The sequence below is a fragment of the Rhododendron vialii genome, chromosome 13a, assembly GCF_030253575.1.
Source record: "Rhododendron vialii isolate Sample 1 chromosome 13a, ASM3025357v1".
In the NCBI taxonomy this organism is placed as follows: Eukaryota; Viridiplantae; Streptophyta; class Magnoliopsida; order Ericales; family Ericaceae; genus Rhododendron; species Rhododendron vialii.
In genome coordinates this window covers 21,766,540-21,780,036 of record NC_080569.1, presented here as the reverse complement: position 1 = coordinate 21,780,036, position 13,497 = coordinate 21,766,540, and the positions used below count along the sequence as shown (strand labels likewise).

The 13,497-nt window shown below is 38.5% G+C and overlaps 1 protein-coding gene across 6 annotated transcripts in view; it reads left to right on the top strand.

Annotated features, from left to right (window-relative positions):
• LOC131315229 (uncharacterized) overlaps window positions 1-13,497 on the top strand; it is a 30,651-nt gene that overhangs the window by 9,493 nt on the left and 7,661 nt on the right. For 4 of the 6 annotated variants that reach the window (XR_009196645.1, XR_009196644.1, XR_009196642.1 and 1 more), the window contains exons 2-8: window positions 35-59; window positions 1,984-2,077; window positions 5,625-5,687; window positions 5,838-5,936; window positions 6,391-6,503; window positions 6,624-7,002; window positions 7,091-7,245. Coding sequence is in view for 1 of the 6 variants with exons in the window: in XM_058344367.1 (XP_058200350.1) it covers window positions 35-59; window positions 1,984-2,077; window positions 5,625-5,687; window positions 5,838-5,936; window positions 6,040-6,094 (336 nt within the window). In the remaining 5 variants the exon portion in view is untranslated. Of the gene's footprint in view, window positions 1-34; window positions 60-1,983; window positions 2,078-5,624; window positions 5,688-5,837; window positions 5,937-6,039; window positions 6,504-6,623; window positions 7,003-7,090; window positions 7,246-13,497 lie in introns of those variants that run through there. The other 2 variants (XR_009196641.1, XM_058344367.1) reach the window with 2 other exon arrangements.

Genomic DNA, 13,497 nt, shown 5'->3' with positions numbered 1-13,497 from the left:
ATTTGTGTATGATTGTATTTTGTATGCTCTTCAGGTGTATCATAACAGAAGACTAGAAGGTATTTATTTCCTTTGGTATTTTGTGCAGTCGATTTTAGTTATACATCAATTTTTCTTGAGTAAATAATTTTGTTCATTGTTTGGCAACCCTTAACCAGTATAACGAAAGGCCAAACGACCACTATAGCTTACAAAAGGGCAACAAAACAACAAAAGAAAAGGGCAGAAACATATTATCCTAGCTAAGAATCATTGAGTCCCATTGCCATACAACAAGTTTGGTTCTCAGTAGGCAAAGGCATATTCCTCCAAGAACTCACATAGCTACCCACAAAATGAAAGACCCCAATCTGTTTTTTCGTTTGTTCATTATTGGGCAAACCATGTAGATTGCTTGATCGCTTTGCGAGAAAATCGTCGGCGCGAGCCACCTATTGCAGCAAACACCTCTCTTTCAATTGTATTCTTCCCCCAAAGCCTCGATTATTCTTGGTTTGGGCTTATTGGTATTTTTACTTCTTTATGTATATGCCAACTTGAATTGTGGTTTTAATCCAAAGGTCAGATTGGGTCCCGTTCGATCAAAGAATTTTAGTGAATCTCATCAGACTCATTGATATGAGAGTTACCCAATCTGAAGTGTCTTATTCAATTGATTTGAGTTCGTATCCTTTTGACTTGACTTATTGTGACCAATAGCTTCATAGTTTTCTTTTTCTTTTTCTCGGAGTAATAAGGTTTCCAATTTTGTAATTTGCGGGTAGATTTACTTGTCTATGCACAGCCAAATCTATGTAGTCCCCCTATGGCAATATTTATGTGCTTTGACAGGTCAACAATGCAAATACCAGCTGCATGGAGTTGCAATGCGACTGCATATTTAATGCTAAGGTCAATTCAATTATGAGAAGTGTTTGAGCAAATTTGCGATCTTTGAATGTTAGTCACTCTTCAAGTGGTGTTTTTTTCCATTGTTTGTTTTTCAAACATTGGGATGCTGAATTTAGCTTTTGTTAAGAATATATGCATAATTGCTTGCTACTTGGTGGTCTTATGTTGTGCTGAAACTTCTTTGGTCATAGATGATTTTCCTCCAACTCTCCAAACAAATGGTTTATGATACTGGCTCTAACGCTATTCTTATAAGAAACTGGGACTATTAAGGTAGTTCGTGTTATGTGAAAAAGGGTTTTTGTGGCCAAGCGGTATGACGGATTCAATCGCCTACAATTGGTCTCGACCCGCCATGAAAACCAGCGTCAAACGCATCCATGCTAGGTATCGCTCTTAACTTTTTTGTCAGTTGTACAAAATGATGGGTTTTGCATATAATTCCTTTTGGTATTCAATTAGTGTTGTTTCATTGATGTTTTGGTGTCAATTTTCAGTTTTTATTTTTACTTTCTCAAGGAAACTGAATTGGGTAAACTACCTGTTTTTTTCAAAGCATTCCAAGTGTTTGATTAAATGCATGTACCAATTTGTAGCCAATTTCTGAAAACCGTTTTCACCGTGACTAATTTGGAAGACCGTTTCCGAAAAAAACTGTCATTCAAAGGCTTTCAATTGAGAGTTTGAAAAGCCTAATTCTACACTGAAGTCTTCACCAAATTGTGGGTCCCCTGCTGAAGTCTTTACCAATTAGGCTTCATCCAATGATAAAAGTGTTTTTAAATGGTCTAATGGCATATGGATTTGTAGAGACAAATTCAACAAATCAACTGAAATGTGTCACATATGTGTTCATCAATTATTTTACAGTCATCAATTTGGATCCACTAGCTGCTCAAAGATGTTCATTTAGGAGAGCCGTGAATTTTGATAAACTCAAGTTCTTACTCATTTTTTGGGGAATTAATGAGGCCTTGTGTCTTTCCTTCTGTTCCTCATTGCCGGTGGATATCACCTGCTATAACAGCCCCAACATGGTTGTTACATTCAGCTTATTTATGAGTCTTCTAAGTGTCTGAATTCGTTTTGCAGCTGTAAGAATTTGGAAATTGCAAGAGAGTTGGATCTCAAATCTCTCTCCCGGCCCCATAATGCTATGTGAGACTCTCCGTTCCACAACCAATATGTATGTTTTTTACTCTTGCATTGAGAAAAAAAACTGAATGACTGAATGTATATTTTTTATCCAAAGGTTTGTTAGAGAGTATCTGGATGTGGAATTATCCACAAGAGGGCTGTGATGTAGCTTTCCATTTGCTCAATCTGAATTGATTTTTTTATTAAACCAAAAGGATTATGAATTAGTTGGATATCAGTCACATGCTTCTTTGCTAAATTACTGCCATTTGGTAAAGGATGTCTCCTGATTAGTTCAATAAGATTACTAGGTTGTCGTGCATTCTCCTCAATGGAGGTACTCCATTCCTATTGATACATGGACATTTGAAAAAGTAATGAGGAACAAGTTTGAAGGGGGTAAAGAATGGTGGTGGTATTGAACAAATTAAGGTATTGGAAGCCATGGCAATATAGCATTGGGGCCGTTAGATTTGTTATTTCCTGACCGTTGGATCTTAGAAGAATAGGAGGAAGAAGCTTCCTTTGCACACCCCAAACCAAACGTTAGATCCCTCTCTCTCTCTCCCCTGCAATCTCCTCCTCCTCCTCTCTTTTCGTGCTAAAAAATTTGAAATGTTGAGTAAGCACTGCTCTCTCTCTCTCTTTCCCTCCTTCGTCTTCTCTATCAGAAACCCATTGTCCATCGACAGAATGGAGAAACCCATCGTCCATCGACAGAACGGACTCATACAAACACGAATGTAGATCTATCCGTGGGGTAAAAAGTCTCTTCTTCTTTGGCTCCGGCTGATGTGGATTTCTATTTCTTCTTCACAAACGATCCTGTGATTTCTATTTCTTCTTCAGGTGCATTTGGTGAAGGAAAGGTCTAGGCGACTGTATGGTTTGGACTGCAATTTTTGCCATTGTTATATATATTTTGATTTCTCCATCTCTCTATCTCTCTCTGCCCCACTACCATGATTTCTATTTCTTCTTGTCCAGATTTTATTGCATTCCATGTGTTTGTAAAAATATCTCATACAAATGGAATTGAATGATTAAGGCTCTTTAGGTCGGTTTTATACTCTATCTTTTGTGGGCTACTTCAAATACATGCCTTTCATTTTTATTTGGTTATGCTTCATGATTGTTGATGTGTTAATGCGCTCCAACTCATGCTTATTCTTGGATGCTCAATTAGGTGACTGCTGTTCATTCTGGTATATGGGCTCTGTCATTTTTTGAAATGTGTTCAGATTGTTAATTACTTAGCTGGTTGAGTGATTGAGGGGAAAAAAAAACTTATTTTTGTATTTGGTTATTTGATCCATTGCAATATGTTGGTGCTAGCAAGTGTATTGATTTTGTTGCATCGCTATTCTGAGTCTCAGTGTATTCATCTGTTGCCTTCATCGGGTTGAAAGTGGAAACCCAATGAAAATATATACGTGCATGTATTTCCGGATTGGTGACCCATTTAAATAGGGAACATTACGGTCATTATGCTTTATTAGATGAAAATAAGATAGAGAACCTTAAGCTTTCATGATCTTTTAATTGTGCTTCTCACAAAGATGAGGCTTACTTCTTTAGGTTTTAGTTTTCCATTCTAGTCAATTGACTGTGTTTCTCACAAAGATGAGGCTTACTTCTTTAGTTTTCACCTCCAAAATTTGTTGGGGCTCTGTTGGAGAAGGTGAACTTTTCTTTTTGAGGGCTTATCACAAGTTTCAATTTATTGATATGTATATGTCACAAGTCACTGATGGAACAATATTTTAGTAGAAATTTTATTTGAAGTGGTATCAAAGATTGAAGATTTTGTTCCTTTGTTTTGTTTTCTCAATCTCCTTTCCTACGTTGTTAGGCCTGAGAGATGGACAAAAGAATTGAGGGAAAGCCTAGAGAAGCAAGGGCTATATTAAGGCGTTCTGTTAGGGAAAGTGGGTGTGTCTCTCAGCTTTTCTTCTAAGCACCTTGCTTACTATTTTCCCCATTGTGTCTCAATCAATTGCTGCTTTCTTGTCTAGCCTTATTTATTGTGCTTTGACACTTAATGTTTTTAGTGTATTGTTTGGTTGCCCAGATGGAGGGGATATAGAGAAATACAAGAAGTTTCTGCTACAGAAACTCTTTGGCTATGCATTGTGGATGCCTATTTTAAGACATGAGAAGCACATAAGAAGTTGGCGTCTTTGTGTCAGATAGATCACACATGGATACTCTTCCGACACTTATCCAAACTCATTTATTATTTTATTATTTCTGTTATAACCGGAGAAGTATCAGAAACTTATGGGACAAGTGTGACTCCCATCTCTTAGACATACACCACATTACATGTTTGGAAAAGCCGTCAGACCCAATGATAAAATGAAACTGATAAATACTCACTATGGTTAATCTCTTCTTTTGTTGTGGAATTTTGAAAATCTTAGGTCTCAAAACATTATTGTGAAAGAAATGTGTATAATAGGTGTCAAGCTTGGAGGGGATGGTATGAAATGTTTGGCTAATTTGATATACTTGAACATTACCTAGCTGAAAGAGATGAAAAACTAGACTGTTTATATTTTCTGATATTAAAACTTTAAGCGCTCATAATCTTGACTATTATTTCTCTTGGGGTCAAAACAAATTATGTATTTGAGCAAGAAAGCTGTTTTTAGCTGTGAAGAATCACAAAAGTTAGGTTAGTTATTTCAGGTTTCATTAGGAGCTTGGCTCAATGCTATCACAGTATTTTTCTCTTGAGAAAACCAACTATTATTTTATTTTTACTTCTAAAAGTGAAGCACCTTCATTTTTATTTTTTTGTTTTATCTAATTGGACTGTTTGTTTTGAGTTTTGGCAATGGAACCACTCCTGTGGATGTGCTACGTATGCTCTTGCATCATGCTTTTCTTCACCTCAACTGTATACATCGTGGCTTAGAAAACTCACCATTTGGTGTCATGAGTTGTGTGAGGTTTTAATGAATTGAACTAGGAGTAATATCTTTGATTTACAGTCATTGCACGACCCCTAGTAGTAGGCTTATGGCAAATGAGAATCAGACCATTGCGCTTATCAAAAAAAGAAAGAAGCATAAAAGTAGTACAATTCCTCGAGTTTTAGTTTCTTTTTGGTGCTGTCATGTTTCTTTTCCAGTTATTATGGGTACTCTTGACTTGGTGTGGCTCTCTTTTCTTCTTCTCTTTTTTGATCTTTTTTCCTCTGCTTCATCAACTATTTTATTTATTTATCTAGATATTTATTTTTTTGTGTCTATATTTTAATGTCTTCCAATCAATTTCTATTTGTGTCCCATAAGAAAACTGATTCTTGCTCCTCTATCTTTTTCGAGTAATAATCTGGGAATCTCTATTGCTTTGTTTGAAGAGTGATGTGTGGTTGCTTTTAACCTCATTCATGTATGTGTCTCTCTCTTATTATTGCTTTCTTACTTTCTTCGCATGCTACAGATATTATAGACTAAATTGTCCTAAGTTAGTTATGCTCAAACAATGATTTGCTTTCTTGGATTTTGATCTACAATTTTTTGTCTTGTTGTATACTCATAATCAATTTTAGTGTTGACGTTTCAACATATTTGTTGCATCATTTTTAGGTCTATGGTAGCAGAACAAAGTGGTGATATGTCTCAGTCTGTATCTGGATCAATTTTTACTAGGTACTGCGGGTTTCCTGCATTTTGGTTGTTCAATTGTTGTGCTCTTTGTTTTGGTTGTTTCCATAGCTGTTATTCATCTTGATCTGTTATCCATTTTGGATGCCAACATGTATGTCTATCTAATGTGGGGACCATAATTTTGAGCTTCAGATGGGGAGGCCTTCCATTCCCCGAGCAATTGCGACGGCAGATGGCCCCATGGACTAGAATAAAACTTTTTGATATCATTCAACATGGCTCCCAGAGCAGGTCTATATTTTAGCTCACCCCTCACATCTATGTTGCTTTATTGGATGACTTTATTGAGCTTCACTTTTCATATCATTGATGTTTTCCTGATTCCTTTTGTTAGGAATATGTGGATCTTAAGAGGGTGGCGTTGTTGCTTTATTAGATGTCTTTACTGAGCTCTGGTTTTCATTCCCTGAGCAATTTCTTTTTCTAATCCTTTAATTACGGTATTCTTTGGTCTGAACACACACCATTATACAAAACTCTATGATGAATTCTTGGAGGATCTCCTTATCGTTTATGTTATCAATCATGCATTGACTGTGCCCTTGATCGGATATTGAGTTCTTGGCAGTTGTTTGTTTGACTCGGATTTCATTGTGACTCATCTTTCAAAGCATTTTTTTCTCTTAAAGTTTTGTTTCTTGTTTTCTCTCAACCCCAAGTTTTTTTGTGTTGGATTATTATGCAGCCTATTGAAGTTATGAAATTTATCTGCAATGTGCTGGTTGCAATGTTGAAGACTGTACGATGGATGACATTGTGAAAAATGCTGATAGATTGGTTTCATGCTTAGCTAATAAGGTGATAATTGTTCAATGTTCCTAGTTATGCCATTTCTTATTTGATATCAACTCGGTTGGCTTCTTTATGTTGCATCTTTCAAAGTCAAAATTGCATTATACTACATGATATCTTCTGCAGGTTGCCAAGACATTTGACTTTAGTATCGGAGGAGCCTCTTCAAGGTCTTGTAAATATGTTCTGAACACATTAATGCATGTAATTTATCGTCGTATATCTGCATATTCTTCTATTTAGTTCATTTGATTGCGGATAAGATGGAGAGAAATTAGGATTAAAGAGTTGTCATGGGTGCTGTATTTTGTCGGAGTTCATGACTCCTGTACTGTTATGCACTTGTTGCAGACATTTCAAAGTAAATGCAAATGCTGTGAAGGAGAGTTCCCTTAATAGTCTCGTCATTGAGCTTTTGCTTTGGCTTTTGGATGAAAGGGTTCTCCGCATGGATGATGGTGGCCAACTTCTCAAAGCATTGAATGTTTTGATGTTGAAAATCCTGGTAAATATTGCTTCGTGAATCTTCTTTGTGGCATAATGTTCATTGCGGTCTGTTCAATCATAAGATTGATCACACTTTTCCAATGCAGGACAATGCAGAACGGACACCATTTGTTGTCCTGATTAATCTGTTACGCCGTTGGACCCCTCGAGGTGGCCATCATCGGAGACAAAAGAGTCCTTGGCTTATAGAAATACCAAGTTCTTGGATTTGGTTGTCAAATGTCTTATTAAACTCATGAAAGTAAGTTTCTTGTTTGATTATTATTTTTGGCCTTCCGTCATTATATTAATTTAAGCATTTGTATCTAAGCACTTTATCAGTTTCTTATGGCGGAGCTTTAGTTATGTAGATGGTCCGCAGACTTTAGTACGAGTGTGTGTCGAAGTGTTAGATTTTTTACTAATTCCTATGTGTAAGGACATGGGGACAGAATCTGATACATTTATGGATGCCCTCAGGAGTGCTGCTAGTTATTAGAATATAGGGTCAGCTGAACACATCAAATTGGATTATATTCGATTCACTATTGAAAATAATGGGTTGAATTTCATGCGTGACCCCGTCAAGACGAACAAAAAGTACGTAAAATAGTCCTAGATTCAATCTTGTCCTTTCTTATCATTTGAGGTAAATCTAACCTTATGGTTTAGTGCTTTATTTTAGTAAGCAAACAAAAATTATGGAGGTTCAAGGTTTAGTTTAGTTTAGTTTTTTTATTTTTATAGATTTGGGAGAAGTTGAATTGAGTGGTGTTAAGTTATGGGTTTATATGTAATTAGTTGTAATTTACATTTAGTCTCTTATGTAAGTAGATTAGGAGATAAGGGTCTAATGTGTAATTAATGTTTATATTTGTATAAGTATAACGTAATGAGAAATAAACCCTAACTTTTTGGGTCTCAATTTCGGTGTCCACGTTTTACATGGTATCAGAGCTTTTCGATCCAACCCATCCGGTCGCTTCATCATCCAGCTTCGTTGGTGAACCTAGATGACTGGTTGAACCACCGACTGGTCATCATCCAGCCTCATTTTCTCTTCCGACGAAGTTGACCCACCTTTCGTAACCTCTGACAGGTCCTGGACGAGGTTAACCCAAACTGTTTTGCACTTGTGGATCTCTTGTCGGACTTGCCGGACACCTACTGTCCTCTGACAGCCCTCTTCTGCTCTCGCTGGACACTGATTGTCCTCCGACAGCACTTTTCCGACACCGACAACTTGAGTTTTTTACGTCGTTGTTGCTGACCCATACTTTTTCAATTATTTCGGCACTAGATAGTGCTTGATTTGCTATTTTCTACTCGTTTCAGACAAGACCCGGTTTGTTCCAGCCCTGTTGGAGCTCTTGGTTGCTGTTTCGGCACCATCTCGGCAGTCACAAATAGTTTGTAAGAGCTTCAATCTGTTTTTGGGTACTCCGTTTTTTTTAGGGCTGATATCAGCTGGGTTACATTTGTTTGACTGGGTATTGTGCATTTGGAGTTTCTGTTCTACTGTTGAAATGTCGGAGGATAAACAACAAAATTTCGCTAGTGTCAAGGATGAGTTGAGTCATGTAGGGACTTTGGATAACTCTCCTCTAGATATTTATCATATTAAATTGGATGGTACCAATTATTTGGTTTGGTCTTGCACTTTTACTTTAGCCATCGAGGCCAAAGGGATGTCAGAGTTCATCGAAGGCCCAGTTACTCCACCTGTTGAGACTGTTGAACTTAAGAAGTTTAAATCTCAGAAATCGTTGGTCATGACCTGGTTGTTTAACTCCACGAGAGCTGATATTTGCCATACTTTCTTGCTTCTTGATACCCCGCATCAGATTTGGACTATTGCAGCCAACCTATTCGCAACAAGGTAATGATGCACAGTGTTTTGAGTTGAGGAAAAGACTCCGTACATTGGAACAAAACCATCGCTCCGTTGCTGTATACTTTGCTGACCTGAGTGGAGCTTGGGGGAAATTTGATTATTATCAGGGCTTTCAGGCTGTGTATGCTGTGGATGCTGCTAATTGGCTAAAAATGATGGAGAAAGAGCGTGTTTATGATTTTCTTGCTGGTCTTGATCTGGAACTTGATCCAATTAGAGTGCAGGTGTTGGGTCGTGTTCCGTTTCCATCCTTGGGAGAGGCCTATTCTATTGTTCAGCAAGAGGAGAGTAGGAGGGGTGCTATGTTGCACACTCCTATTTCTGATCGTTCTGCCATGGTTGCTACTCCTCAGGGTCATTTTGGTTCTGATAGTGGGCCTATTTTCTAGGGTGGCAAGTCTCAGTCTGGTACTAGCAGCGGGCCTCTTGATCGTGCGTCACTCCAGTGTGATTATTGCCACAGCATTGGTCATACCAGAGATTTTTGTTGGAAGCTTCAGCGCAAGCCCTCTCGTGGACGCGGTGGCCATGGTCGTGGTTCGGTGCGTTCTCGGTCCCGGGCCCATGTTTCGGAGTCTACAGTTGGCACCTTGCCTGATTTTGGGTTCAGTTCTGGGATTCAGGCATCATCTGATCAAGTCGGTGGTTTCTCTCCGGGGGAGATACAAACTCTCAGGTGCCTTATGGCTCGGGCTAATTCTCCTTCTACTATAGCTTCCTCTTTCACAACAGCTCTTACTTCATCCTATTTTGCTCACACAAGTATCCCGGCTAGTGCATTTACTGTCTGCCTCTTCTGCTATTCCTTGGATTATAGATTCTGGTGCCTCAGATCATATGACTGGGTGTTCCTCTGTGTTTGATTCTTACTTTACTTGTTCTGGTAAGAACAAGGTCCGAATAGCAAATGGGTCATTCTCTGCTATCTCAGGGAAGGGTTCTGTTCGCTATTCTCCCTCTATTTCTCTCTCTTCAGTTTTACATATTCCCAACTTTGCTACTAATCTTATGTCTGTTAGTAGTCTTACTCGTTCTGCAAATTGTTCCATGACCTTTTTTCCTACTCATTGTGTCTTTCAGGAACTGAATACAGGGAAGATGATTGTCAGTGGTCTATGAAGCACGGATACTCTGAAACTAGTCACGTACATGTATCGGATACTTCTCGGATACGGATACGCGCCCGATACGCCCCCCGATACGCCCCGATACGTATCGGATAAGGCAAATAAGTATCCTGTAATTAAATTAAATGTTTTTATTTTCGGATATGTTTCGGATACGCGAGCGATACGTTTCGGGATACGGCCAGATACGTTTCGGGATACGGCGGGGTCAAAAATGAATTTTTTTAAAGATTTAAGTAGAAAAAAATAGAACTATAAGGAGAAAAGTGTAATAAAATTATAAATTAGAAGGGGAAAGTGTAATAGAACTATAAGGAGTATAAAATACTTACGTCTGTTGGCAGACATACGTCACATACTCGACAATCGACATCCAAGCCCTAGAACTCGATCGATTCCTTCTCTCCCTTGATCGATTGAAGGCAGGTACACACACTCTCTCTCTCTCGTTCTCTCTCTCTCTCCTGATTGTATCATACTTACCCGATGGTCATATATATATATATATATATTGTTAAGGTTGGTTTTTCTTTTATTGCCAGGTTAACTTTGCTTTTTATACAGAAAATACAACAGGTCAAACTAGTTACTAGTTGTAACCTGCTCTTGCAAAAGACAAAATACGGCAAACTAGTGACTTTTGGCATGTATTGGATGTTGGATGCTTCGTATTAGTTTTTGTTAGGTTCTCTTTTGTTTGGACATGTGCTTAATGCTTGATATTGGCAATTTAACTACTTTTTGACTTCTTGTGCCTAGTATGAGACTAATAATTATAAAAATATATAATTTGCACAGCCGTATCCCCGACGTATCCGTATCCTAGTTTTTTAGGTTTTGCCGTATTGCCGTATCCGTATCGTGTCGTATCCGTATCCCTATCCCGTATCTGTATCCGTGCTTCATAGGCAGTGGTAAATCACATGGTGGCATCTATTTTTTGGAGTTTGCACCTCGTTCACCCATGTCATGTGGTCTTGCTTTGCAAGCAGATACAAGTTCAACTCTTACTATGTTACATCAGTGGCACCGTAAATTGGGTCATCCCTCCTTTGGAATTTTAGACAAACTTTTTCCTACTTTAATAAAGCATTATCCTAGGAGTCAGTTTTTTTGTGAAGCTTGTGAGCTTGAAAAACATAAACATTCATCTTATGCACCTATTAATAAACGGAGTGCGTCTCCTTTTACAGTTATCCATTTTGATGTTTGGGGTCTTTCCCCTGTTACTTCTCTTAAAGGTTTTCGGTGGTTTGTCACTTTTATTGACTGTTATTCTCGTGTTACTTGGGTATATCTGCTTAAGTCAAAGAGTGACGTCTTTTCTTGTTTTAAATCTTTTTATGCCATGGTACACACTTAATTTGATACGAATATTAAAATTCTCCGTAGTGACAATGGGACTGAGTATATAGATAGGAATTTTAGGGCATTCCTAGAAGAAAATGGCATTCTTTATCAAACGACTTGTGTTGACACTCCACACAACAAAATGGAGTTGCTAAACGCAAGAATCGTCATCTTGTTGAGGTAGCTCGTTCTCTTTTATTCACCATGAATGTTTCCAATTTTTTTTGGGGGATGGCGATTTTGACTGCTACTTATTTTATCAACTGTCTGCCATCTAGTGTTCTCCAGTTTAAAACTCCTATTGAGTGTCTTCCTCACAGTTCTCGTGTCACTACTCTCCCACCGCGGGTGTTTGGTTGTGTGTGTTTTGTTCATGCCCCTCATCCCTCTGGGGGCAAGTTAGGTCCTAAAGCCCATAAGTGTGTCTTTATTGGGTATTCTCCTGTCCAGAAGGGCTATAAATGTTATGATCCTCACTCTAGAAAGTTTTATGTCTTTATAGATGTTACTTTTTGGGAAACAGTATCCTTTTACTCTCCTTCCACTCCATCTCTTCAGGGGGAGTATCGGCAGGAAGAGATGAGGGAGGAAGAGATGTTTGCCTCTTTCTATAATCATGGTGAAGGGGAGAGGAAACAATTTAGAGAAGAACCAATATCTGCTGAAAGAGCAACTCATGACATTGGTGACAATATTGAGGAACTACCACAAGTGCTGAAAGGGTCTAACTTAAAGACCTACATTAGACAGAAGAAAGGAAAGTCCTCATGTGTAATACCACCTTGTCAATTTCAATTCCCTGCTCCAGTTCCTGATTCCTCAGCTGACTTATCTGGTAATGAATCTTCTTTTATTGAACCTCCCTTTATTGAGTCTGATAATCTTTCTATTGCTCTTCGGAAAGGTGTTAGGTCATGTACTCAACATCCTATCTCTCAATTTGTCTCTTATGATCGTTTATCTCCTTCGTACCATGCCTTTGTTTCGTCTCTTTCTTCTATATATATTCCACAGAATTGGCAGGATGCATTCATAATACCTAAGTGGAAATGAGCTATGGTAGAAGAGATGACAACTTTGAAAAAGAATGGCACTTGGGAGCTAGTATCACTTCCAGGAGGAACAAAATCAGTAGGATGCAAGTGGGTTTTCACTGTTACGCAGAATGCTGATGGTACCATTGAGAGATACAAAGCGAGACTTGTTGCCAAGGGTTTTACTCAAACCTATGGTATTGACTATGAAGAGACGTTTGCACCAGTAGCAAAGATGAACACTGTGCGGGCTCTGCTTTCTTGTGCTGCCAATTTGAATTGGCCCCTTCATCAGTTTGATGTGAAAAATGCATTCCTCCTCGGTGAGTTAGAAGAGGAGGTGTATATGGATATACCACCAGGTTTCTCTTCCTCTGAGGCTGAAGGGAAGCTGTGTAGATTGAAGAAGGCCTTATATGGGCTGAAGCAATCACCTAAAGCGTGGTTTGACAGATTTTCCAAGGTTATGTTGGGGTTTTGATACAAACAGAGCCATGCAGATCATACTATGTTCATCAAGGGAGGCGCTGGTAAGATTGCTGTCCTTATTGTGTATGTTGATGATATAATAATGACAGGCAATGATGTGAATGAAATTCTTAATCTCAAATCTAGTCTGGCTCAAGAATTCGAGATTAAGGTTTTGGGATCACTAAGATATTTTCTTGGCATGGAAGTGGCAAGGTCTGATAGAGGTATTTTTATCTTCCAACGGAAGTATATACTTGATCTTTTGGAAGAAACAGGTATGTTGGGCTGTAGACCTACAAATTCTCCTATTGAGGCAAATCATCATCTTAGTGGCAATGTGGGGGAGTGCACTGACAAGGAGAGATATCAGCGACTTGTGGGTTGACTGATATACTTAGCTCACACTCGACCAGATGTTACTTATGCAGTGAGCGTTGTTAGTCAGTTTATGCATGATCCTCGTGCTTCGCATCTGGATGCAGTTTATCGTATCTTGAGGTACCTCAAATCAGCTTTAGGGAAGGGAATTTTGTTCTCTAATCATGGTCACCTGCGATTGGCGACACTTACTGATGCTGATTGGGTTGGTTCTGTGGATGATAGACGCTCTACTTCTGGCTATTGTACTTTTCATTGGG